General features: G+C 34.5%; 2 protein-coding genes across 2 annotated transcripts; one reads left to right on the forward strand and one right to left on the reverse strand.

Moving 5' to 3' along the window:
- Positions 1-6,044: 6,044 nt before the first annotated feature.
- LOC110705912 (NADP-dependent glyceraldehyde-3-phosphate dehydrogenase) lies at positions 6,045-12,832 on the forward strand. Its single transcript, XM_021883835.1, has 9 exons — positions 6,045-6,421; positions 6,592-6,785; positions 7,753-7,881; positions 10,432-10,551; positions 10,642-10,778; positions 10,884-11,039; positions 11,434-11,812; positions 12,194-12,310; positions 12,478-12,832. The coding sequence occupies exons 1-9, from the start codon at positions 6,277-6,279 to the stop codon at positions 12,589-12,591; spliced, it is 1,491 nt and encodes a 496-aa protein (XP_021739527.1). The 5' UTR covers positions 6,045-6,276; the 3' UTR covers positions 12,592-12,832.
- A 93-nt stretch (positions 12,833-12,925) lies between these two features.
- Positions 12,926-26,216, reverse strand: LOC110705905. The gene is made up of 18 exons (XM_021883824.1): positions 25,437-26,216; positions 23,945-24,199; positions 23,604-23,794; positions 23,311-23,482; positions 22,053-22,190; positions 21,811-21,961; positions 21,118-21,242; positions 20,267-20,443; positions 19,576-19,686; positions 19,365-19,484; positions 19,127-19,283; positions 17,872-18,035; positions 17,644-17,730; positions 16,276-16,604; positions 15,030-15,111; positions 14,753-14,892; positions 14,151-14,424; positions 12,926-13,572 (listed from the first exon to the last, which is right to left on the reverse strand). Exons 1-18 carry the CDS (start codon positions 25,734-25,736, stop codon positions 13,240-13,242), a joined length of 3,306 nt encoding a protein of 1,101 aa, XP_021739516.1. The 5' UTR covers positions 25,737-26,216; the 3' UTR covers positions 12,926-13,239.
- Between the last annotated feature and the right edge of the window lie 910 nt (positions 26,217-27,126).

Genomic DNA, 27,126 nt, shown 5'->3' on the forward strand with positions numbered 1-27,126 from the left:
TATGAACAAATGTCCACAATATAGAGTATAGACTTGTAATAGAAACAAGAGGACTAATGTCCCTTGATTTGGAAATTGATTTCTAGGTGTAAAACCTCTCTTATACTAAATGTGCATCTTGTATATATAGTTAGTTGTATCTTGTATGTAGTTTTAATTTAGGCTAACTAACGGTTTGATTCTTTTTTTTTTTTTTTTTTTTTTTTTTTTAAGAAATGATATTTAGACAAATTTGTAAGTTGTTAAGAAATGTGTACGTACCTTAGTGAATAAAAGGAGATAGACTGACTTATTTAATATGAAATATTAAATTGTTTTTCTGTTCGAATAATGATGACTGAAATAGATCAAATATGAAATACTTAAAGCAGAGGAAATTTAGTATTAGATCACAGAAATTTAGGAGAAAGAAGAGAGAATATTTTCTGATTACTTGAAGGAAATGAAACCGTTACACCTACACCTTTATTACATGAGCTCAGGGAATCTAATAACAAACCAAGTACATGAACATTCCATGCACTAAACTTGAGCCAAAACAGAAAGGGAAAAAGACAAAATGAAATAACAGAATTGACAACTAGTCATAGGCAACTGACAGTATAGCAGCTATAATATTTTTAATACTCCCCCTCAAGCTGGTGAGTGAGCAGCAGAAGCTCTTAGCTTGGAAACATGCTTGTCATGCAGCTTGACAGGAAGAACCGTGGTGAAAATGTCAGCAAGTTGGTCTGCAGATGACACTTTCACAGGCTTGATTATACTTTTCTGAACCTGATCTCGCACAAAGTGACAGTCTACTTCAACATGCTTTGTGTGCTCATGAAGTACAGGGTTAGCAACAATAGCCAGAGCAGCTTGATTGTCACACTTGAGGACTGCAGGACGAAGATAGGTTATGCTCAAATCTTTAAGAAGAACAGTTAGCCAGGAAACTTCACTAGTGGTCAGTGCCATGGCTTTGTACTCAGCCTCAGCTGATGAACGAGCAATTACAGATTAAAGAACTAAGAAAAATGCAGTATCTAGTAGTTGACTTTCTGGACATGGAGCAACCAGCCCAGTCACTATCACAAAAGGCTGTGAGTTGAGCAGCTGAGCTTGAAGCAAGTAAGATGCCCTGAGAAATAGTACCAGTGAGGTATCTGAGCAAGCGTTTAGCAGCTTACATATGAGCATTAGAAGGTTAGTGCATGAACTGAGTAAGAATCTGGATAGTGAAGGCTATATCAGGCCTTGTAATTGTCAGGTAAATAAGCTTGCCAACCAATCTCTGATAGGGTTTAGGATCAGGTAAAGGATAGATCACCCTTGGTGGCAGTCAATTTGACAAGACTATCCATAGGATGAAGCAAAGGCTTAGCAGACAACATGCCAAATTCTTTGAGAATGTCAGTAGTGTATTTCTTCTGAGAAAGAAAGAACCCAGCATCGTATCAGTTCTATTAATTTCAATGCCTAGGAAGTATCTAACTTCACCAAGATCTTTCATGTGAAACACTTTAGAGAGTAGTGCTTTGAGAGTGTTGATATCTTGAGAATTATTGCCACAAATGAGCAAGTCATCAACATAGATCAGAATGAGAGTAATGGAGGTGGCTATGACCTTGATGAATAAGCTGTAATCAGACTTGGATTGAATGAAGCTCATTTGCAGTTGTATGACAACTTATGAAGTTATTGTCTCGGGGCTTTCTTTAAACCATATAGAGATTTCTTTAGCTTGCAAACCAAAGAGGAATCAGTCTTTGGAGGTTGTCTGTAATCAACATTTTGTTGAATTCTACTTCCAAGGCCTGAGTAACCTTGAGGTAGTTTCATATAGACATTCTCCATAAGATCACCATGAAGAAAAGCATTTATAACATCCATTTGGACAGTATACCATTGCTCAATAGCAGCTACAACAAGTAATGTTCTCACAGTTGTCATTTTGGTAACTGGTGAAAAAGTCTCAGAGTAATCAAAACCAAATTGTTGCTTGCAACCAAGGATGACTAGCCTTGATTTATGTCTTTCAACTGAACCATCAGGGTTGTACTTGGTTCTATATAACCATTTGCAGCCAATTGCAATTTTACCTGGAGGCAAGAATGTTATATCCCAAGTATCATTCAATTCTAGAGCATCTAGTTCTGTATTCATAGCTTGCACCCAATGCTCATGCTTTACAATATCTTTGAAGAAGATAGGATCACTGTCAACTACTAGTGTAGTCAAGAAACAGTGAAACTCTTTTTGAATTTCATTAGCAGTAAGGTTTGATATGTGAGGTGGTTTTGAATGCATGACATAGTCTTTATGCCAAAAAGGAGCTTGATGGTCTCTGGTTGATTTTCTGACAGGTGGTGGAGAAGGAGGTGTGTTTGAGGAAGAAGGTGAGGAAATAGGAGGTGTGACTGGAGAATTGTGAGTGTTTGAGGTAGGAGAGTGGCCATGATGAGATATATGTGAGGTTAGGGGTGAGTGATCTGCTGAGTGAGTGTTCTAAGTATTATCATCAGTACCATCTTCATTCATTACCTCATCAAAGATGTCAAAAGTAATAGTCTCAGGAATAGGTTGCATATAGGAATTGTGAGATGAAGAATGAAAAGGGAATATGTGTTCATGAAACACCACATCTCTTGAGACAAAGGTCTGTTTGGTGATGAAGTTCTGCAGTTTGTAACCCTTTTGGGTTGCAGGATATCCCAAGAATATGCAGGGAACACCTCGAGCCAAATTTTTCAGTGGAGCGATCTTGATTAGAAGCAAATTCCAGACACCGAAAGACCTTTAAATGACTGTAATCTGGAGCTTTGAGAAATAGACACTCAAAAGGTGTCTTATTGTTGAGAACAAGAGTAGGAAGTCTATTTATGATGTGTACAGCAATCAAGACACATTCACCCCAATAAGACAAAGGTAAGGCAGCCTGAAATCTCAATGCTCTTGCCACTTTAAGAACATGTCCATGCTTTCTTTCAACTCGAGCATTTTGTTGTGGTCTTTTTACACAAGAAGTTTGGTGAATAATGCCATGTTTTGCAAAGAAAGAGTTGCTCGAGCCATCATCAAATTCCAAGTCATTGTCTGACCTCAGGAATTTGATGCTCTTCTGAAAATGATTTTGAGCATAGTTGGGAAAGGTTTCAAGAGTTTTTAGTTAGATTTGAGTTGCAGCAGATACACCCAAGTGTTTCTTGTGTGATCATAAAAAAATAGTCAAGAAATTCCTGCATTTGCCCTTAGTGTTGACCCTATATGGTCCCCATATGTCCATATGGATCAGCTCAAAAGGTTGAGCAGCATGAGAATTACTCAGGTTGTATGGAATTTTAGTGAACTTTGACATAGGATAGGTGATACACACCTTGGAGTCATGAGTAGTGAAAGGTTTCACACATGGTATGTGTTTAAGTTTTGTGAGAGAGGCATGCCCTAATCTATGATGCTAGAGAGTGAGTGAGTCAATTTTGTCTGCAGGAGCAGACATTTCAGAATAAAGAGCACTCACTTTTATTTTGCTCAGATTATTGTCCTGTTCCAAAACTTCAGATATATAATTATCAAGATAATACAGGTCATCTTTCATCTTGCCTGTGCCTCTAATCTTCTGAGATTGAGTGTCTAGGATGATGCAATGTTTAGGAAAGAATTGCACTTGACATTGATTGTATTGAATCAATTTCTGTACTGACAGAAGGTTGTGCTTGAAACTTGGCACACATAGAACATTTTCAAGTTTCAGTCCAGTTTTAAGAGCACTACTCCCTATGTGTGAGATTTCTGCTTTCTCACCATTGGGAAGATTGATCTTGGTCATGTTAGCAGCTTTTCTGTATTCCTCAAGATTCTGCAAATGTGGAGTCATATAATCTGATGCACCAGAATCTATGATCCACTCACTCAGATTTGCAGTAACATTGCATGATATCATTCCTGAGAAATGTTCAAGCTCATCATCAGTTTCAGACCCTTGGCTTGATTCAGCAGCTTTGGCATCATTTTGGCAATCTGATCTAGTTGTTGTGGTGTGAACAACATAGCAGCATTGTCAGAGCTTGATTGAGCCATAACAACCATTTTTTCTCCACCATTCTTGGATCCACAAGATCTCCACCTTTGTTGCACTTCAATAGAGTTGTACTTTGGATGCCAACTGGGATAACCAATGACAGTCCAGCACACTTCACTTTTGTGGCCTTTTATTCCACAAACAACACACACACACGCATTCTTTCAGATCCTATAGCTCTAGTATAAAGAGCCATAGTATGATTCCCACACTTGTTGCCACTAAGGACTTCTCTTTGAGCTTCTTCCTGCTGTAGAGCAGCAGCTGCTGTTTCTACAGAAGGTAAAGGAATTTGAAGCAGAAGTTGGCTTCTCTGAGGATTGTACACCTCATCTAAGCCATTTAGAAATTGGAAGAGTTTTGCCTCTTCTCTTTGAATCTCAATAGCATTCAACAGATTCAAAACATTAGCACTAGGTTCATTGACAACTGGAAGCATATTCATGGAATCCAACTCCTCCCAAATAGCTCTCATACAAGTATAATATTCATTAACAGGCATATTATCTTGTTTAGTTTCAAATAATTCTTTGTTGAGCTTGTATTTTCTAGATCCATTGATCAATGAGAAACATTTTTCAAGGTTTAACCAAATTTCTCTAGCAGATGTCATGAACATGATAGACTTTTTTACAGTAGAAGAAACATTATTAGTGATCCAGGCAATTACCATATCATTGCAAGTGTTTAAGAGCTCAGCCTTGATCTCATCATCTGCTGACTTGATGACTGTTCCCATCACAAATCCCAGCTTACGTTTGGATGAGAGATTGATCTCCATGGATCTACGCCAAGATCTATAGTCACTGGAACCCTGCAGCTTGTCAACTTGCACAGAAGTTGCACTGTTAGAAGGGTGAAGAAATAGAGGGTTCAACATATCCTGAAAGGAGATCCTTCCACCAGCAGCCATGATGTTTAAAGAATGAAATAACAGAATTTAGAAGAAGGAGATGAGTAGGAAGAGAAACCGAAGAAGAAAGAAGAGAAGAAGATCAGGGAAGAAGAAGAAGAAGAAGAAAGTAAACAAAAGAAGAAAGGAGAAGGAAGATGTTTTAGCAATCAACTGATTTGTTTTCCATCACTGCAATGAGTGGCTCTGATACCATGGTGACTGAAATAGATCAAATATGAAATACTCGAAGCAGAGGAAATTTAGTATTAGATCACAGAAATTTAGGAGAAAGAAGAGAGAATATTTTCTGATTGCTTGAAGGAAATGAAACCGTTACACCTACACCTTTATTACATGAGCTCAGGGAATCTAATAACAAACCAAGTACATGAACATTCCATGCACTGAACCTGAGCCAAAACTGAAAGGGAAAAAGACAAAATGAAATAACAGAATTGACAACTAGGCATAGGCAGCTGGCACTATAGTAGCCGTAATATTCTTAATAAATAAGCCACAAGGGTTATTATAAATTACGAATGAAATGGGAAGATTTGAACCTACTACCTATCGTACATAGGTCACTAGTCTTTACCATTAGGTCAAACCTCATTGGTTGACTCACTCATTATTATGATAGGAAGTTAGATAAATAACAGTTTGCTTTTGATGAAAAAAATGTTGGTAAGAATTCATAACCTTCCTCAGCAAAAGCAAAAGTACAATCTAAGACCATACAAACACAAGATGAGATTCATAATGAAAAACACTACATGATGGAGCCATTGCTTAAATTGAGACTCATATAATATTTTCTCTTAAGTTAAATCTCATACTCATTTACCTACTTCTTTCTGTAAACTTTTTAACATGTATAATATCTAGTGCAAACAGATATAAGATAAGTAATTTAAAACGGAGAGAGTGCTAATAAGAAATTAGAATTACACACCAGCAAATCCAAACCCATAAGAGTTAAAGACAAGTCAAAATAGTGGATGTTATATAAAATTTTGGTAACACTTGGCACGTTTAGAACCACCTAACACATCATTCCAGCCCCACAAAACCCAAAGTTGTGATCAATTTTAAAGCTCAACTTCCTGCACCTTGTAAATAAGCCTTGGCCACCCATCAGCCCGCAGCACCATTCTCTTCCAACTTACATCAAGCACACAGCTGCTGCTTTTTCACCCACCTCATCTACTCATCTTTTGCTCCCCTTTTTAACACCCCAGCTTTTTTTTTTTTTTTTCTTACAAAGAATTAATACTTATACAAAAAATTAAAAGAAGAAGAGTTTGAGTTTTATTAATCTGCAATGGCAGGAAATGGAGTATTTGCTGAAATAATTGAAGGGGAAGTTTATAAATATTATGCTGATGGTGAATGGAAAATTTCATCTTCTGGTAAATCAGTTTCCATCATTAATCCTACCACTAGAAAGACCCAATATAAAGTACAAGGTAATCAATCTTTTAATGTTTGTATAATTTTGTGTAACTAGTACAACTGATTGTGGCCTATTATTAGACCGTCTGATATAAGAATTTATGTACCTTATTGATTAAACCGGGTGCGCTTTACTATATGATTCTCTGACATTTATTTATTTAATAATGTGTTACACGTATAGCATGCACACAAGAAGAGGTAAATAAGGTGATGGAAGCATCTAAAGTGGCACAAAAATCATGGGCAAAGACACCACTTTGGAAGAGAGCAGAGTTATTGCATAAAGCAGCTGCCATTTTGAAAGAACATAAAATTCCAATTGCTGAATGTTTAGTCAAAGAGATTGCTAAGCCTGCTAAGGATGCTGTCACTGAAGTAATCTTCATTTTCCTCCTCTTCATCCTTTTTTTTTTTTTTTTGTTAATTGTACTTACTAAACTTTGTTTAATTACTTATTAATTCTTCTAATCATGGTATGAAGATATATAATTTTTAATTCTTATAGTATTGGGGTTATGTTTATTTTTTATTATTTTATATAGCTGGTGGATTTTCATGGACTTCAAAACATGGTTTTATATTTGTTAGTTTCTTTAGATGTTTACTTAGTTAATTTTTAATGTTATTGAAAGGGTTTATTCTATGGCATAATAGCAAGTCATTGTCTTCCTTCTTTTTAAAAAAAAAATTACAGCTTTTTTTTTTTTAAAAAAAAAAAAACTCCTTTTTGATGTTCTGGTTATTTACTGTATTTCTTGATTAGATTTGAGGTAAATATGAAGGCAGAAAACAGGGGAACGAATCCCTGAAAGAATATATAGTTTGGTGATATTCCAGTGTGTATACTGTGGATAACCTGTTTAGTAAATATATGATTAATTTAATAATAAGATTCAAATTATTTGTCTATTAGTTAACTATCATTCTTAATTAAATATTGGGTAGACTTTTGCACGAAAGTGTCATTGTTAAAATATTTCCTTAGACATCTAGGAAATGTCGTATCTTCAGATGACCTTAGTGAGCAAGTCTTTGGAGACACAGCTTATACCGTCTCACATTGATTAACTAGGAGATTTCAAAATTTTGCCCCGATAAAGTGGTATCATTATATATATAAAAGAAAAGCTTGATGTTACAATAAGTTATTGTGAGACCGTCTTGTATAAGATTTGAACTTGTGTACAAAAATGGTGTAAAATCAAGTGAGATCTCTTAGACTATAGCGAGTTAGTTTACTTTACAAATTCTCTTTTACTTTGCATGATCAATATTTGTTTGATTTGGTATATGTGAACTTTTGTAATTAATTATGAGTTTCGGGAATTTTCTCGGCCAATAGGCTGTTAGGTCTGGAGATTTGGTGTCTTATTGTGCCGAAGAAGGGGTGAGAATTCTTGGAGAAGGAAAGTTCCTGGTTTCTGACAGTTTCCCTGGAAATGAGAGGACCAAATATTGTTTAACATCCAAGGTAAATATTTTCCTACTATCCTACATCACTTTTCACATTTTCTGAGAGGACTAAGGCCTTATTTAGTTTACCTTATTTTTAGTTATTTCAGAAAAAATAAGATCAGATCAGAAAAAAGAAGTTCAGATCAAATACAAATTATTATTATTATTATTATTATTATTATTATTATTATTATTATTATTATTATTATTATTATTATTATTATTATTATTATGATGGTTATTATTATTATTATTATTATTATTATTATTATTATTATTATTATTATACTTTGGTTTTTCCTAGAAACACCCTCTTCTAATCAAAACAATAATACTTGATCAAGTGGTTTTAAAAAAAATATTTGAATATCTTCTTACAAAATATTATTTTTTTTTCCTACAAAAAAAAAAAGCATTAATAAACGAGCCTAACGTTTCCTATACAAAAAAATGAATATCTTCGTACAACATATTATGTATATTTTCATTTTTTTTTAATTTCATATTTTTGATAACAAGCCTAACGTTTCCCATAAATAAAATTTTTTAAATTTCATATTTTCTTTCCTCTTATTCTGTTAAATACTTTTGCTTTATACAATTTTTTATTTTTCCACTTACCCCATCCATATATTATTACGTATACCAATTTCTCCTAAAACTCCCCACATGTAAAAATGGAGAAGGTATTTAAAATCAAAGGGAGTATACGTACAAGGTTTTCAATAATATTAGCTACGCATTACTACAATTAAAATTAGTACGAAGTAACATAGAAAATGTTGCTAGTTCAAACAAACGATAAAATCAAATCCGATACATCATAAATCCATATTATTATTCAAGAATTAAGGTATTTAAAAACAAGTCAAATCTCCTTTTTTCTATGTAGAAAAAAACTATGATAAATTTAATTTGTAATTTAGTTTTTTTAGGATCCCCATTTTAAAACTTTCTTATAAAAAAAAATTCATTTATGAAGTGGGATACTGTAAATAATAAAATTATCAAATATTCCAATTCTATTACCTTATACTATCTAGTAATTTTAATACTTATAGGTTTCTTTAAAATATTTGTAATAATAATAATAATAATAATAATAATAATTAAACATTAATATCGATTAACATTAAAAGTAGAATATTGAAATAATTAAAAAAAGTTCAAATAAAAAAAAAATAAGTTCAGATTAGATCAGGTCAGAAAAAATAAGTTCAGATCAGAAAAAATAAGTTCAGATCAGATCAAATCAGAAAATATAAGTTCAAATCAGATTAGATAAAAAAAAATAAGTTTAGTTCAGATCAGATCAGATCAGAAAATATCAGATCAGATCAGATCAGATCAGCTTAAATCAGGTGAATAAACATGGCCTAAGTATAAATTATTTCTATAATTTTGTTGGATTTTTTTATACTTTTCAATGTATTGCTTATTATATAGATGTCATAAGCTGAAAGATGTAGATAGGAACTTAGAATTATATGCATATCCTTATTCTTTTGCGTCTACCTTCGTTTCTTGCTCTTATGTACTCCCTCCATCTGGAAATAATAGCCACATATTGTATATTATCTTAGCGTGTCTAGAGTTAATGTGTCATAATTCTCTCGATAGTATTGGTGTTCTGGAACTGGTGCAACTACCATAAAGGGGCTCTTAGTAAAGTTTACCTTAAGGTTAATAATGACGTGTTGGACACTGTGATTTTTGAATCGGATTGAACGAAAACATACATTCATTCATATTTTTTCAATATGAATTGAGCTTGATCATTCAAAAGTGTAGATCGTGGGGTTTATCTGATTAGGAACACATACAAAATACTATCATTTTGGATATGTTTTTCCTTAAGTTGTTTGTCTACTAGTAATGTGTTATGCATGTATATGTTTACATCATTGTCTTCCTAAATTTATGGAAATGGATAGATCCAAGATACATATCCACAAGTCATTCACGGTAGGTGAAAGAGTTTACTAGCCACTGGCTAATGGTCCCCTATAAGATGTGGATAGCTAGCTAGCATCTGTTTTTTTGGCCATGGTTTGAACCACTAGAATGACAATTGAGAATGACAGTTGATATTGTAGAACCAACCTGTTAATTTTTGTGAAGCATATCGCTTTGCGACCCACCTTACACCAGCACATGATTAATGAAATAGGATTACCACCCCTAAACTGTAAAACAGTTGATTTACATAAAAGTATTGCTGCTTTATTGCAAATTATTCCATGAATAGTGACAAACAATAGAGAAACCCAAGCTATTTGTATTTTGACTTGATACTCATCCCGGTAATTACTGTTAGTCTGTACACAAGTTTATACTCAATTTTCCTATAGAAGTATAAGCTGCTAGATTTTTAACAATCACCACAGATAATGCTATAACACCCCTAATATTGTGCGTGATTGCTCGCTACATAACTTATGTCAGTAAGCATCATATAATAACTACATGTTTATCTAGTCATGAAAGTGATAGATTATTATGTCTTTGCATTGGTCGGTTATCCTTGTTCATTTCATATAGATGTGTAACATGTGTTCATTTGCAGATTCCACTTGGGGTTGTGTTAGCAATTCCACCCTTCAACTATCCTGTCAACCTTGCTGTCTCAAAAATTGCACCTGCTCTTATTGCTGGAAATTCCCTTGTGCTAAAGCCTCCAACACAGGTACTAGACTTACAGAGAGTTACAGCTTCTGTTTGTTTTACAATTTGAAAAAACCAATGTTTAACATTGAGAGGGTTTCTCGTATGGTAGGGTGCTGTTTCTGCACTCCACATGATCCATTGCTTTCACTTGGCCGGCTTTCCTAAAGGACTTATAAGCTGTATCACCGGAAAAGGCTCTGAAATTGGTGATTTTCTAACATTGCATCCAGGGGTTGACTGCATAAGGTGAGGGCATATTCACTTAGCTGATTCTGAAACATCGATTAGCTTGAAAACATACTGTTTTTGGAAAGGTATGTTTACTGAATATCTATGTTTTTTGGACTTCAGCTTCACTGGAGGAGACACTGGAATTGCAATTTCAAAGAAGGCTGGAATGGTACCTCTTCAGATGGAACTCGGTGGAAAAGATGCTTGCATTGTACTTGAAGATGCCGATTTGGATCTTGTTGCTGCAAACATTATAAAAGGAGGCTTCTCTTACAGGTAAACTTCTTTTCCAAGCTTGTTTTATCTTACAGTTTCATAGTCAAGCATCTTCCAGTAATTTTTTTTTAACTTATTCACAATTACTCTAAAATCCGTTTACACTATAAGAGAAAGTATTAATAGTCTGTGTTGATGTTATGCTGTAAAAGAATTTTTTTTACTTTCTGCAACATAGTTCTAGGGGAAAATGTTATCCATAACACATAAATGCAACTAACATTAGTCATTCTTGACTTCAGTAGCCTGTTGAAAGTGTATGTCGAATTCAAACTGCTTCTTTAAACATACTCCAATAATAATATATGTTGTTTGATATAAACTCGATCTGTCCTTTTCATGTTTAGTTTTAGATTCATGTAACAACTTCAATCCTTTCCTTTCTTCACTTCAGTGGCCAAAGATGCACAGCTGTTAAAGTTGTGCTAGTTATGGATTCTGTGGCTGATACTCTTGTCGAAAAAGTGAAAGCTAGAGTAGCCAAACTCACGGTTGGTCCTCCTGAGGAAAACTGTGATATAACTCCTGTTGTCACAGAGTCATCTGCAAACTTTATTGAAGGATTAGTCAAGGATGCCAAGGAGAAGGGAGCAACTTTTTGCCAAGAGTATAAAAGGGAGGGCAACCTCATTTGGCCCTTGCTATTGGACAACGTTCGACCTGACATGAGGATTGCATGGGAGGAGCCTTTCGGCCCTGTATTGCCAGTTATAAGGATAAACTCTATCGAAGAAGGGATCCACCATTGTAATGCTAGCAATTTCGGTCTCCAGGTATTATTAATCCCTCTGGTTTGTCCACTTATTATATAGTACTCATAAGAGTCATAACATGCAATTTTAGAATAAATATAACTAGTAGATACAATGCAATTATGCAAATGCATGCAAAAGATCTCAGTTCTAAAAATTTGCAACTACGAAACTTAATGTGTGATTTAGCACCAAAATCTCGTGTCTATTCGTTTGGCTCTCAATTCCTCAACTATGAGTCTATGACATGAAAGTATGAAATACCCAATATAGTGGAATTAAAAACTTTCAGACACAATGATGCCTCTCAGACATGGGTGCTCTTAATGATTTTTCGCAGGGTGGTATGGAACTTGCCTCTCTATTCCTCTATTGACTTAATTCATGTGATGATTGATGCAGGGATGTATTTTCACAAAAGACATCAACAAGGCAATTCTGATTAGTGATGCAATGGAGACAGGAACAGTTCAGATTAATTCTGCACCTGCTCGCGGACCAGATCACTTCCCCTTCCAGGTAAGCTTGTGGCGACATTCTAACAAACCAAAACTCAAGATCAGCTTGCTGGCAATAAGTAGTGATTATGCATATCAATATGGAGTATTACCTTAAGAGATGAGTCATAAACTCATAATATAGAAAGTCTTTCTTCGTCTGATGCTTATGATTCTTATGTTATGCAGGGAATAAAGGACAGTGGAATTGGTTCCCAGGGGATAACCAACAGTATTAATATGATGACGAAAATTAAGAGCACTGTAATCAATTTGCCTACACCGTCCTACACAATGGGCTGATTCGTCAAGTTGTGTTAACATTATGTAATGAATAAATCATTTCCCATAGATCTTATCCCTAAGTTATGTTTTAGGCATGTATTACCTTTAAGCAGAGTATATCTTTGAAAGTTGAATATCTAATGATGTAATATTTTGTTCTTGGAAGCTACCACTTAGCTTCTTACAGTATGAAACATAGAACTGTCATTGTTTGCCCGTTAACGGACGAATACAGAGATGGTGTTCAGCTTACCAGTAAGACAAGTATTGTTGAGAATATGTAATTTTTTTTATTTTTTTTTTCAATTTACAAGAGGATGTCAAAGTAGGAGTGCAAACATATTAGAAATACTGAAAACAAGATGAAAAAATCCATTTAAGAAATTGTATTTGCGTGTGAAGCTACATGGGAAATACAAAAGCGAAGAAAAATAACTCTGTTATCTCCCTAAAGGGATACTGACTAGTGAGTTCACATTAAATCTATTTGTCCTATATCAGAGTTCAATCTACATTTCTCCACAGTAATAAAAAAAAATATATCGTGAAAATGGTTATGGAATTGCAAAACTGAGGGCAAGAAGCTAGGGTTTACAATACCTTCAGAAGGCAATCAACAAATGATTGGTACAACGTACAGGACCTACCTACAAAAATTTACTGTAACTATTGGCGATGAGAGTGCTTCCGACTACTAAAAATTGCCTCTCCCTTCTCTCTGTTCCTCCTTCGGATCATTCTGAACGCAAATGAAAGTGCTCCAATAGTAGCCATGGCATATAACACTCTATAAGGAGCCAATGCCAGGCCTGACAAGAATGAAAAATATCCAGCAAGCAGGTAGGCAAAGCTCAACTTTACTTCAAGCCCACGTACACCAGGGATGGGGTAAACAAAGAAATTAAGTTCTGGATTTGAGTCACAAACACCATGAAGGATGACACCAATGCAAAGAACTGAATCTAGAAACCAAGGAAAACTCTGACCCATTCTTAATCTCTGCAAACAAAAGCAATGCCCAATATTAAGACGTGCCTAGGTAAGGTTTACAAGAGAACTCACATTAAAGCTTATTTTTGAGTGAAGTGTACTAGAATTGATACATGAATGACATCATTGGGAGTAAAAATGATAAAGTAGACTTAGACATCACTGGGACTGAGAAGTGAAGGGTTGCAACTTTCCTGAACTTTTACAAAGTCTTAACTTAAACTTATCTGAAGTCTATAATTTCCTTAGAATTTCCAGTCTAAAATTTCCTTGACTAGTGAGGGTATTTTTGCTAAAGTTTTTTAATCTCAATTGATCTTATCTAAAACCATCTTTTATAAATGTTAACGGAGAACACAGCCATAATCCAAGTATCTCTGGTATACCCTAAATCTATACCTGTTGTTCAAACAAAGTTATGCAAGATATGACAGCCTTCCCACAATTTATGACTCGAGATTGATAGTGTTCATATCCAGTCATACACAGTGCTAGAACATAATCCAATCGGGTATTTTATGTGGTGAAAAATAATAATTAACGACAACTACTAAAAAATTCAAAGAGCAAGACATTGGCATTCTTACCTGTAACCAGGCCACTAGGGAAGGAGCAAACATTAGCATTGCAAGAAAATGCAAAATTAGCATCCCATGTCTGTGGTGGAAGATTTCTAACTGTATGTTATCATAACTGTAAAGGGGTCCACCAGGAATGTTATGATTCTCTTCTAAAGGCAAACCACGTTTCGACCGACGGCTTTGCTGAGAAGCATACTGTTCCGACCGATCATAGTCTTTATCTTTAGAGTTATATGATTCCTTTTTTTGTGTTCCTCTGCGATAGGATGCTGTCAAATAGCTGTCACCAAAAAAATGAAAAAAAAATCACTTTTTAGTATCTACATGACATTCCCCAGGGGGGGAGGGTGATGATAAACAATAAAAGTTGCAAGGATTCCCCAGGCCGGCCAAGTAACCAACTTCCATCATTTTGTTTTACAAAAATCTTCACTGAGAAATAATACTACATTTCAAATGATAAACAATAAAAGTTGTCTTAATTTAATTCTATGACTAGATTTTGTTTCAAGATGTCCTGACCTTAATAAATTTAGTTAAACACTGGCGTTTAAAAAAACAGGGTGATCTTTCCCAAAATGACTTGAAATTCAACTTGCAAGGATTACCTGCACAATGCACTATGGCAGCATAAATAATGTGATATCAGCAGTAATGATAAGCCCAATGCTGGATGAACAAAGCACACCAAAATGGTTGCTACCAAAGCCATCATGAGTACTGGATTAGATCTAATAACTCTCACCACCTGTCCACAGCAAATTAGGCAAGACAAACATTTTCTATTAGTAGATGAGAAAGAAAACAAAAGGCAAGAAGATTTTTAGGTTGTATTTAAGATTATATGCCAACAGAAGAGCAACTGGTATCTGTCAAAGTCACTACCTTAAATGAAAAGATCCTGGAGACAAGGTTGAAAAACTTTTGGAGACAGACCAAACAGAAGTTCCCTTCCCATACTTGCCACCTGCCATATAATGAGCAAGAAGACTATAATCATGACAAATACTGATACTTTAGTACTAATAATGATAGTAGTAGTATACAGATCGAAGATAAATTAACATTACATCAGTAGTATAAAGAGGTAGGATGACAGTCAGTTACAGAAGGAAAAAAATAACGCAAGATAAAGATTATTGACAGCTCTCTTCAGCCTTTTTAATTTTATTAAGGAAATACATAATTAGCACTCAAGTATATTCCAGTAATGTATAAGTTTGTACAGAGCCCATATTTTTTGATTTTCTACTGTCTTCACATATGATCGGGAGTTCAGGACTGCTTTAAGGTTTCGACATCTTTCACTTTCTTAAAAGACATTGCTATGCTGAGCTTCAATTTTCTGCATTTGAGCATTCAGTATTTGTCTAACTTAAGTACGTATACAAAATTATGAAAGACTGCAAAGCTTGGAGAGAAAATTATAACACTATACTTCAAATTTTTTTTTACTTGCAACACTTTGACTTATACAATATGTAAAATTGGCCACATTATACAATATCTAACAATATGTAAAAGAGGCATTCAAGCAAAATAGTCATGTGAGATATTGTTAGATTCACCTCATTATTAAATTTTTATTACTTTTACATATTGTGGTAATTAAAGATGTTAGTGATTACAATAATGCATTGGCAAGCGTGATATGAAAAGTATTGCAGGTAGAAACAAAAACAGAGGAAGTATTGTTTGTCAAGCCCTATGGCTCAGTAAATCACAGTCTCTGACAAATTTATACTTTCATTTAGAGGATAACTATGTATCAGAAACCTTTCACAAATCAGGAAATATTTTACTCTGCGGAGACGAATTGTAAATTCTAGTAATTCTCAATCCTCATGCATGAACTTGCACAGAACAAGCGCACAGAAAGTGTAAAGAGGCATTCAAGCAAAATTGGCATCAGTTCCAATCAAGCACAGCCTGCACAACTGTCATTGCATGTTCGGAGACATGGCAAGTACTAGTCAGGCACAAAAAATAGCAAGCCAGCGATATATTTTATAATTGGGAAGGAGGGACTCCAAAGCAAGGCCAAAGCAGAATGCAGTTGTGGCATATAAACAAGTTGTTATTTATCCAAAAAACATTAAGTGAATGAAGGAGGAAAATTGAGTCAACTGACCTTTTCCTGAAGAAAACATGAGCAACGGCACTGACATGAAAAACCAACTGTGAGACTAAAATCAGAATAATGATGAGGCCATTCGCAAACATGTAACAGGCAAGTGATACAACAAGGAAGCTTGAGACTGATGGAATGGGATGAAACTGAAGGACAGAGAGCACTGGAGGGGTGAACAAAGGCACTACAGTCACTAGGAGAAATGGGGTAAACAGCTTCATATTACACCCAACAGCAGTTAACATTGATGGTATAGGCAAATCACGCTCCCAGGCATGTGCTTGCCTCATGAGAACAAAGAAGACTACGGCAATAGCAAGACCAACTATCTGCAACAGCAACCACATAACATATAAATTTGGGAAATCAACAAATCCAATACTGACTAGGCATCTTTGTTATGCTTTGAATTAAACATGCAGCATTGACACATTATTAAAAAGCAAAGCTTAGCAAATCTTAAAACGTAGCCCACATAGGCACATCTGCCTATAAGTACAAGTTTGACAATTAATTTTTTAAAAACTGGAGTTGCACTATAATCAGGCATTCATCATTTAGATTGTATCAAAGAAATTGGGGGATCTCATAGCAGGCCACAGAAGACAGTGAATGATGTCAACTGAGAATAGGTGATAAAGCATATGTTATAATATTACTCTAGATTAAGGAACCAAACAGCTGATAAGGTTCAGTGAACCACTATCCCATACAGGCTTAATTCACAAATCACAATTATGTTTAGTGAGCAGTAAGGAAACCATGTTCAATTACACAAGGCACATATATTACATATCGGTGATTTGACCTAGTCAAAAAAATAAAAGCTATTAACTCCACATTTGATATCTGCTTTCAAATTTCAAAATTCTGGTGTAAAAAAAAAAAAAAAAAAAAAAAAAAAAAGCCTACTAGAATAGTAGAATAGAATTACTTTAGAAACCTTTCCTAAATATAATGATTTTATGAATTAGTAATAGAATAGATAATCAAAAGTTGCCTGTTCTTGTAACATATAAAACATAGATAGTCTGTGGCCAATAAGAGAAGTTGGGGGAGTTGGATTGTTGATCTTTAGATAAGATAGATTTTCAAACCAATCGACACATTGCAATTTTCTGATAATGTTCACCATGGAACCAAGGTATGAGTAACTTTCCAGTTGTAAACACAAATTTTATCTGCAAATCCTTGCTGCCACACCAGACTTTGATACTAGAACCAAATTTCTAACAATAGAAAATTTATTAAAATTTCTAAAAAAAATCAGATCTACAGTTAAATGAACATGCTCTTTTGGTGAGTGACACATAGCAAAACTTGAGGAAAACAATATTGATACTTAGATCATAGAGCACAACTCATCACCTTAGAGCAGTATAGAAGCAGAAATCTGCTTGCAGCAGCAGTGATTGAAACAGAAAAGCTAGCTTTGTAAGCACAGTGAGGATCGGCCTGTAAACAGAACCAATGGAAGTTAATGGAATAAATGAGTAGTTATGTACTCCGTACTGAATAAATACTAAGAGTAGATACAATAAATATACTGATGAATGGTGATAAGTCAATAACTAGTTAAGAAAAAAAATGATGTACCAGTAACAAGACAGTAGTTTTGTCCGATCCCTGGGCTGAATTCCAGAGTGCTGGTGCAGAGTCTACGATGACTGTTTCAGAATTCAGATTTGGGTATACATGAAGACCAGATGTCCTATCCCAAGCAAAGGCCACAGCTGGAAAGCATCGCATCTTGCAAAGCCCTAATGACATAGCATAAGCAATAATTAAAAAAAAAAAAAAAAAAAAAAAAAAAAAAAAAAAAAAAATTGATGCAAAGCAATTAAATAATCATGTGAAAGAGAGTGAAACACAATGTCAAAAGGCCAGATGAAAAGATACTGAAATAATCAACTTCTCGGAAAAATTACGTAGAATTTTCTTTTCTTTTTTTTTACTGTTATAAGGCTCTTGCAATGCCAGCTACAAATATCACTATATCACCTTTAATATATATTCTCCTTCCATCCACAAATAATTATTCTATTATAATGTAATTTATACTTACAATGTGATAACCAGACAGGTAGTATAATACTGGAAAGTTTACACCCTTGATGTCTGAGTAATTGTCAATTAAAGGCACTTGGGTATACAAAAAGAGGAATCAGGAATACTCAGCACTATACAATCCCAAGATATACACGATTTTAAATGATTAATTGCAACCCTAAAAGAACTAATAACAACGACATCGAACTGAGAGTCCATTCTGTTATGTCTTAAAGAAGCTGAATCTTACAACAGTTAAATTCTAGCTAATTAAAATGAAATAATAAAAAAGATAATGAAGCAAAACACATTTAGATATTTAGATCTGCAGGGAAGGCACATCAATTCTTAGAATGCTTAGCACATAGCAGAACAAACGTGTCTTTTTTACATGGATAGTGAAAGCAGATTCAGCAAAGAACAAGAGAAACTTCAGCATAATTGTAAAAGTCAACTTACTTCATCCCAATTACAACACATCTTTTCAGCTTTAAAAAGAGAATACAGTGATCATCAAGTTGTCTTACTGGAGTATATGAAATTCAAGCCAAGAAGCCAGGAAGTAGGAACCCTCTAAGTTACTATCTATAGCATCTTATCATCATGGAATCCAAACTAAGGTTTAGGAAAGAAAAACCAGAGGCTATGCCTAAACATTTTTAGCAAATCTCCAATAGTGGGTACCAGGAAACGAAAGGAATCTATAATGTATCAAGATTCCAGATTAAGATTAGCTAATTAAAATCTAAATATATCATATGAAATTCTACTACACACAAGCAAATAGAAACTGAGCACTTACGGCTGTTTTCAACATCATCATCCTCTTGAGCTGAAAATCCAGAATTTTTTATTCCACAACCACTTGTTTTTAGAGAAATCGTGACAGGTAACAGTCCTAAACTGATGGTAAAAGAAAGATTAAGAGCTATAGGATGATCCTCCTTGAACAATATCTCCTGCACATCAGTAATTTAGCAAATTAAAAATTAATAATGAATGTAGATTTTTTGACAAATGCAAAATTAGAGAAAGCTTACATTACGCAAAATGGCAGACAGAAGTAATGAGAACCGAGAAAATTCCTTAACTCCCTCCCCTGGGTTGAAGAATTGTCCAACAGCCATTGAAGCTGCCGGTGGAGGTCTCCCAGATACCGTCTACATACAGAAGTTTGAGCAGATCAGTTGTAAAGTTGACATGATTGGGTAATACAGAATAAAATATTTCTAGTGAGTCCTAAGACAATACCGGCCGAGGAGCCACTGAAATTGTTATGAATCTAAATCCCTGCATAGCTTCAGGCCTTAACCAAAATACAGCAGATGGAGGAGGCTGTTCTGTCTGACTCCCTGGTTCAATCTGATAGTAATGGCCATAAAAAAAATTCAGAGATGTCAGTATGTTTAAATTACAATGACGATTTATCAATAAGGGACCTATATCTTTTATATACAAGCTTATTTGAATGATATAAGGATGATTTGCCTCCACATACTTCAATAAAAATCACAATGATTACTGAAGGTAAGAAACCTCAGCATAAAACAATTTAATGATTGTAGTCAACCGTTGACCATAAAAAATATACTACCTCCAATTCTGAATGTTCTTTTATTATGTTAATGTATGCACACAAATTAAGGCAATCAAAGATAAGGTGTTGACATAGTGAATGAGTGTAAGAAAAAACTGGGTAAATTAGGAGAGATAGAGTAAAAAGGTATGCGGGTGTAAGAAAAAGATGGATTAAGTTAAATGAGAAGAGGTGAAAATATTGTGGAGTAAGAGAGGTAACATAGTAATAAGGGTTTGTCAAAAAAGGCATTAGTAAAATTGTCAAGAACTTTTTAAAACTGACGAAAATGGAAAGAGTTAAGGCCTTGCAGTATATTTAACCAGATAACTTTGAGGATAACACAGGGAAGTATCAGATTAGTACCTGCCTTGGTGCTGGTCCTGATGGAATTTGTGCCGTTGTTGATGTCACCTCCACTATTCTTTTGCCAAGAGGCAAGTCAGATGAAGAGTTTCCCTTTTCTGGCCAGAGATGAACTCTGATCCCATAACATGGGGAAAGATTTGTAACCAATACAAAATGGCTTTTCCCATTTGAACCCTACAGACATGAATAAACTATTACAACTGATACAGAGCATTCAAGAATACCAAAGAATGAATGCAAGCAGCCAAGTGGAATAACTCAAACCATTGCAATTGTTTGCAGCTATGGACTTTCAAATCAATGTACAATAATTTTAAACTCCTAAGATTCAATTCATAGCCATAATTCCATGAACAGATTCTTAGACACCCTAAATAGATAAAAAGAAAATTCTGATAGCAATCCTTTAATTCCTTTCCACGTTTTCAGACAAATAATCATCACATAGACAGCGGTCTGTTTGTTTCAACTCATCTTCTCTTATTCCTCAAATTAAGTTTAGACAAAATTAGTTCTAACACAGTGAAAGGTAGCTTTTAAGTTTTGATATTATGTATTCAGACAAAAGAAGTTAGACAGAACAGAGCCTTGAAATGGATGTATAAAGTAGTGTGAGAGAAGAAGTAGATAATTATTTTATGGCCTCCCTTCCAAAAGAAAAAGGGGAAGAGAAGATAGTCAAAAATCATTTATTGTTTGAAATTTTTAATTCAGATGATCCCCCTATATCCCATTTTTCTACATATTTACTTCTATTGACATGTAAATTTTGCATATAGCACATAAGGAAAAGAAAATAGGTAGGAAATATCTATTGTACTGATTGCTCCATAAATACCGAGACTAACCAGCTTCTGAATATCCAACCAACGTCTCTTTCCATCCATTGCTAAGACAGTGACTGTGGGAGTCTGAATATAAAGATCCTTCTCAAGATTGTCCACATCCCATAAAACATTTTTAGGACAAGAACCTGCGATATGAATTTTGGGCAAAGGTTAGCTATTTAAAAAGATACCATGAGCAATGTACTTATAAATGACTTGTCTTATGTGTAAATCATTTCTTCCAGTAGTCAGAGAGATAAGCCCCTTTAGTTCAACTATATGAGAATGAAAGCTCATATATTTTCGAAACTATCATTGAGCTTGACTTTACATAGATGACATGGTAAAATATTAAAATACTACCATACTAGCCTAACGTTATTGAGGGGGAAAAAAAAAAACACAAATAGTTTTCTCTAACTATAGACAACAGAAATTCTATACAAGTTCAATGCATAATACAGTCCTAAATCTAGAAAAACATTAGCCTTTTGAGTATAGAGAAACAGCATTCCTGCTCCATCGTTATTTGTCATACATTTTTACATAGAGTCATAGCATCATAGGTCAACACAAGCCCATCGTCAAAAAATTTACCAGATATGCAACTGCTTTTGTAGTACTGTACCATAAAACAAGGTGACTAGTATAATTGCAGAAAAGAAATCTTTAATTCACAAATCAGCATTTGCAGTTAGGAGTGTGATGAAATACCAAGATAATTCCTTTCATCACCACCAATGGCCAAAACTCTTTGTCGAAGGCCACCATAAAGCATCTTTGTAAAAACTGCCAATCTTTTTTGTCTATCAGTGAATGGATTTCCTGTTACTGAATCCACCAAACTAAGAAGTGTATGTGACACCTGTATTGAAAGTAAGAAAAATCACAACTCCGAACAAAAGATTTATGCTATAAAGTATAAACTCTGCTGGTGGGAGACCTCAAATCCTTACTTGGACAACAAGTTGATTGCACCATAAAATTGCCTGGTGTTCCATTGACAACCACACATTCTTCATTTCTGTACTGCTGATCATAAAGCCATGGGTGGGAGGGACAATGCCATCAAGAGTTTCTAAATTCGACCGCACCTTTAGACAGGGTGAAAGGAGTTAGAACGCACATCACCTAGACAGCATATGCATATAGTTAAAGCACTCAGTAACCAGAGGCGCTGCAAACAAAAAGGATGAATACATACTCAGGATCCTAAGAAATGAGCATCTAACCAACAAAACTATAATCAGCAACTTTCCAGTTAACTGTCAAAGTCTCACCTTGAAAGGGCTAATTATAAAGATGACTGTCAATCCTGTTTCCGAACTATGAAGTACAAGATTATCTTAGTGCTTTTAAAAGTTGATTCATTAAACTAGGAATCTAATATCATACAAGAGATCTAGCTGGTGACATAAAATTAGAAAATTTTGGGCTTCACCATCCCCATCCTAGTCAAAAAGTAGAATACACATGTGGTCAAAAGGATTTAGTGACACAATCGCAAAATGCTAGACTTGATCAATATTCAAAAGACTAGAAATGCTGTGCAGCTCAGTACCAAAATATATTACTTCTACTCAGTTAGCTAATCAAATGTTCGATAAGTTGGTTATTTTATTTTTAATCAAAACAATCCGCCAATAAAATATGCTACCACTACCAAGATCTTTGTCTAGTGACTTTCAATACTACTTCGATCATTTCCAAGATGCACAGTAAAAAGGAAATTACTCCATCTCACAGTGTAGACCTACTTACCATTTAGATAATACATCAAATTGTATATCCCAGATTCCTAGAGGATTAGTAATCAGTCTATGCATATATTACAGCGCTAATCTGAAAGCTCTCAGTATTGGTACTTTATCACTATTACTTGATAAAAAAGTCAAGTTGATAAACTAATGAAACAAAGGATATAACATACTTCATCTATTGCATTTGTCCTCTCTTAAGAGAAGGGGGGGGGGGTGTTTACCAAAAGGTGAGAAAACATTGCAGTCATGTTACTCTTTATCTAAAAACAAATATTAAATCAGGAAAAGATATCATGGTAGGTAATACAAAAACCATCTGACTGACACCAACTGTTACGAGGCAAGTTGGAAAAGAGCTTACTACTGAAGACAGTGAAAATATAACCAAGAGAACAATTGAGATATGTCAATACCAATAGCCAAATTCAAGCTGTGAAGTAAGACATAAAGGAACCTGATAATCATTGATTCCTCCAGAAATTGAGATCACAACAACATGAGAGAGTGTAGGACGTGATGCATAACTACGAGCATGAGAACCTTGCATATGATATCCTTCCCGCCATTTCTGATTTATGGACGTGTAGTAATAGCCCAAAGATGGTTGCAATGCCACAGGAGGTGACCTGCATCAAGTAAAGCTCATATGATTAACTTTTTGAAATGCTATACCATTCAGTGAAAGCAACCCACTAACTCCCCAGTCCGCTTTAAAAAAGGAAATAAGGAAATGAAACAGGTACTCACTGGTGCGGACTCGAAAGTGTAACAATTGTTTCAACAGCCGATTTCCGTAAATTTGGGTGAACAGTGGCAGCTCTAGCAACAAAACCACCCATGGAATGACCAACTAATATAACATTTTTAGGCAAATTTTCAGAAACAGCAGCACCTTCCTTAGTTCTAGCATCAGAAGATTCTTTATATTGATCCAATATCTGGTAGCACATCAAGCAAACAGAAGACTCTGGTAAAAGAAAAGACAGAAACTAAGGAATGCAAAAAAATATAAGGGAACAAAACAAGATCGCCAATTACAGGAAATCAAAAACATGTAAATAATCATAAACAAGCTGATGACTCCATACCCGATGAATTGCATATACAACGTATTCTGTATGTTCTTCAAGGATCTGACCATCCATGGCAGAATGTTCACCTTCCAAATCCACAGCAAACCAGTCCAGCTTAGAAGCATATTGATTGGGTAGAGAAAACTTAGCTGCACCAATGTCCAGCCCTTCCTCCTCTTCCTCTGGACCCAAAGAAGCCACTTGATAATAACTACGTTCAGGTGGCCCTGAGGTGTATGCCCAATGAGACTCTTTTGCGATTGAGCGCACCTATGAGGAGCAAAGCAACAAAAGATAAATAGAAACTCTGACAAAGGAATCACGCCAAAGCTACTATTCTCTGCTTTTGCAAAAACTCCATTCAAAACAGAAGCAGGACTGCAGGAACAGCACACTGTGTACGAAAGACAGTTTCATAGTAGCTTCAAGTACATAGTTGGCATGAAAGCTTAAAGCATTATTACTTTAGAAGTTCATAACCTCGAATCACATATATTTCCACCTCTGTATAAATTTGTCTGTCCCAAATCATAGTATCATACCTATCTTCTTCTTCCTAGCTCTATAGCTTTTAAATTTGTAAGCATAAGATCATTGATACTAGTTTCACATCATCTGTCAATGCACAAGTTACAAATTTCCTCTGAAAAATCCAACCAATTGTGACAATGCTTATGTTCTATTCTTGATGCAACTTTTTGGAAACGCATACTTCCCCGGATTCCACATGGACACATATACTCCTCGTATCAGCTCGTACAGGGTCAGATTACTCCACTCTACACATTCTGTTCACTATGCATCAAATTTATAAATACATCTAGCCTCATCGCTCCTACAAGCAAGCTTAGATATAACAGTTAATTATGTTCTATTCTTGATGCAACTTTTTGGAAACGCATACTTACCCGGATTCCACATGGACACATATACTCCTCGTATCAGCTCGTACAGGGTCAGATTACTCCACTCTACACATTCTGTTCACTATGCATCAAATTTATAAATACATCTAGCCTCATTGCTCCTACAAGCAAGCTTAGATATAACAGTTAATTAAAATTACTACCTCCGTTTCATATTATTTGCAACGATTAGAGAATTTCTACGCACAATTTATGTCAAATCGTTGCAAATAATACGAAATGAAGGTAGTTATGCTAACTTAACCGCAAACACCGAATGTCAAATCCAAATAAACCAGACTCTGATTCTAGATTCAAATCCGAGTTTACATTAGGTTTATTCAGCAATCTTTTACCAATTTTGAATCCTAATCCCTAATTTTCTTGACTTTTTTTATGATCTTTTTGGAGAATGCCTAAAATAATTTCCGACTAAAACCGAATAATAACCATGAATAGCAACAAAATTTTACCAAAATTACTGAAAATAACAAGATAATCCAGCAATACAAGCTAAACAAATTTATTACTATCTAAAGCAACTGCCAAAAATGAAGAAATTCAAACTTCAAAACAGGAATAAATTTCAAAAAATGGAATACCTGCTTATAACTACCGCCATTGCCAGGTACAAACAACACAGGAGCACCATTAAGCTGCTTAAGATGCTGATCAAAATCAATCTTCTTCCATCCTTCATGATACAAATACAATCCATACTTATTCGACGACAAATTCTTCGGCGCCGAAATCGGAATATACATCGGATACATGTAAGTCATAGCACAACCATTGTGAATTGGCTTTAACAAGCCGAATAATCCAATTACACTAATTATCAATGTGATTGCGATCAGTCCACCAATTTTGAGCTTCGATTTTGCAGTTTCCATTGCCAGCATTCTCTTGTTCTTGATCAAATCGGTTGGAATTTTAATGCATTCTGCAGCTGAAGATGAGAGATCCAAGTGTTGGATTTGACTTCAAATTGATCGATTATTGTAGTAGAATTATGATGATCGACTGCGTTGGACTTGATGAAGGAGTTTTGCAGATCAAATGGGAGAGAGAGAGAGAGTTGGATGGTGGTTATGGGTATGGCTACAGCAGCTGAATTTTGTTGGAGTTTGAAATGTTTAAAATGAGGTGGCGAAGGCGAACTGAATGAGGAAAAGAGGGTGGAAGAAAAAGGGAAATTGAAGTCAAAAGTTGATTGAATTTGGGTTCATGCGATTACTCGTATTAATTACCCACTCTTCAGATTTGAAATGCGAACTACAAGTAATATAGAGTGATTTCCATACAAAATGATTGAAAATAGCTAATTATCTCATGTACGCTACGGAGTACATTTTACAAAACTTTCCTGTGTATTGTGCCTTTCACCCCCAAAAAAAAAATCAAAATTGTGCCTTTTTTATTATAAAAAGATACAAAACCACTAATTCACAATTAGTGGTTTTATAAATACACATATACCAAAATTTAGTATAGTATTCTTACTCGTAATAAATCGTTAATTGAGTAAACCGCTTGAATTAGCATTTTAATAAGAGTAAAATTAGTTGTTTTAGTGTGAACCGGTAAAAAAATAATTTGTGCGAATGTAGACGTTATGTTCGAAATATTGATAAAATGTGGCATAATTATGTAATTTAATTATTTTTTAGCAATTTATATAGAAATCACTCGGTAATATATGAAATACTTCCATCTTTTTTGTTTCTTTTAATTTGATCTATGGGTTTTTTTTGACCAAATGTCATTTGAGATTACTTTTTTACCAAGTTGTAGCATGTGGTTAATTTTCTTTTACCAAATTGTCACAGGGGTTGTATATTTTTATTTTTATTTTCTTTACTAAATTGTCACTAAATCTTATTTAATTATTTATTTTTGTACCAATTTGGTCAATTGATTATATTTAGTATTTTTTAAATATACTAAAAAGAAAAGAAAAAGTATTATGAGACAGAAGGAGTGTTATAAATGATAAAAATAAATGTCGAGAAATATTATGTGAGGCGATATAACTTGAGAATTAACCAATAACTTAGATAATGACGAAGACCATTCATTTTCAAATTCATGGAAAATTCTAATATAAAGCTTTAATCTTCAATTTTAAATAGACAATGAACAGTCCCATTGCTATTTCGACAACTAACACAAGACAACTCACACACTTAAAACAAACTAACATCGACATTGAAATAAAAAACATATAGCTTAGGCTACAAGTATAATTTTCTCTATTATGTAGCTCACTTACATCATAACAAAAGCACACAT

The sequence above is a fragment of the Chenopodium quinoa genome, unplaced genomic scaffold (assembly GCF_001683475.1).
Source record: "Chenopodium quinoa cultivar QQ74 unplaced genomic scaffold, ASM168347v1, whole genome shotgun sequence".
NCBI lineage: Eukaryota > Viridiplantae > Streptophyta > Magnoliopsida > Caryophyllales > Amaranthaceae > Chenopodium > Chenopodium quinoa.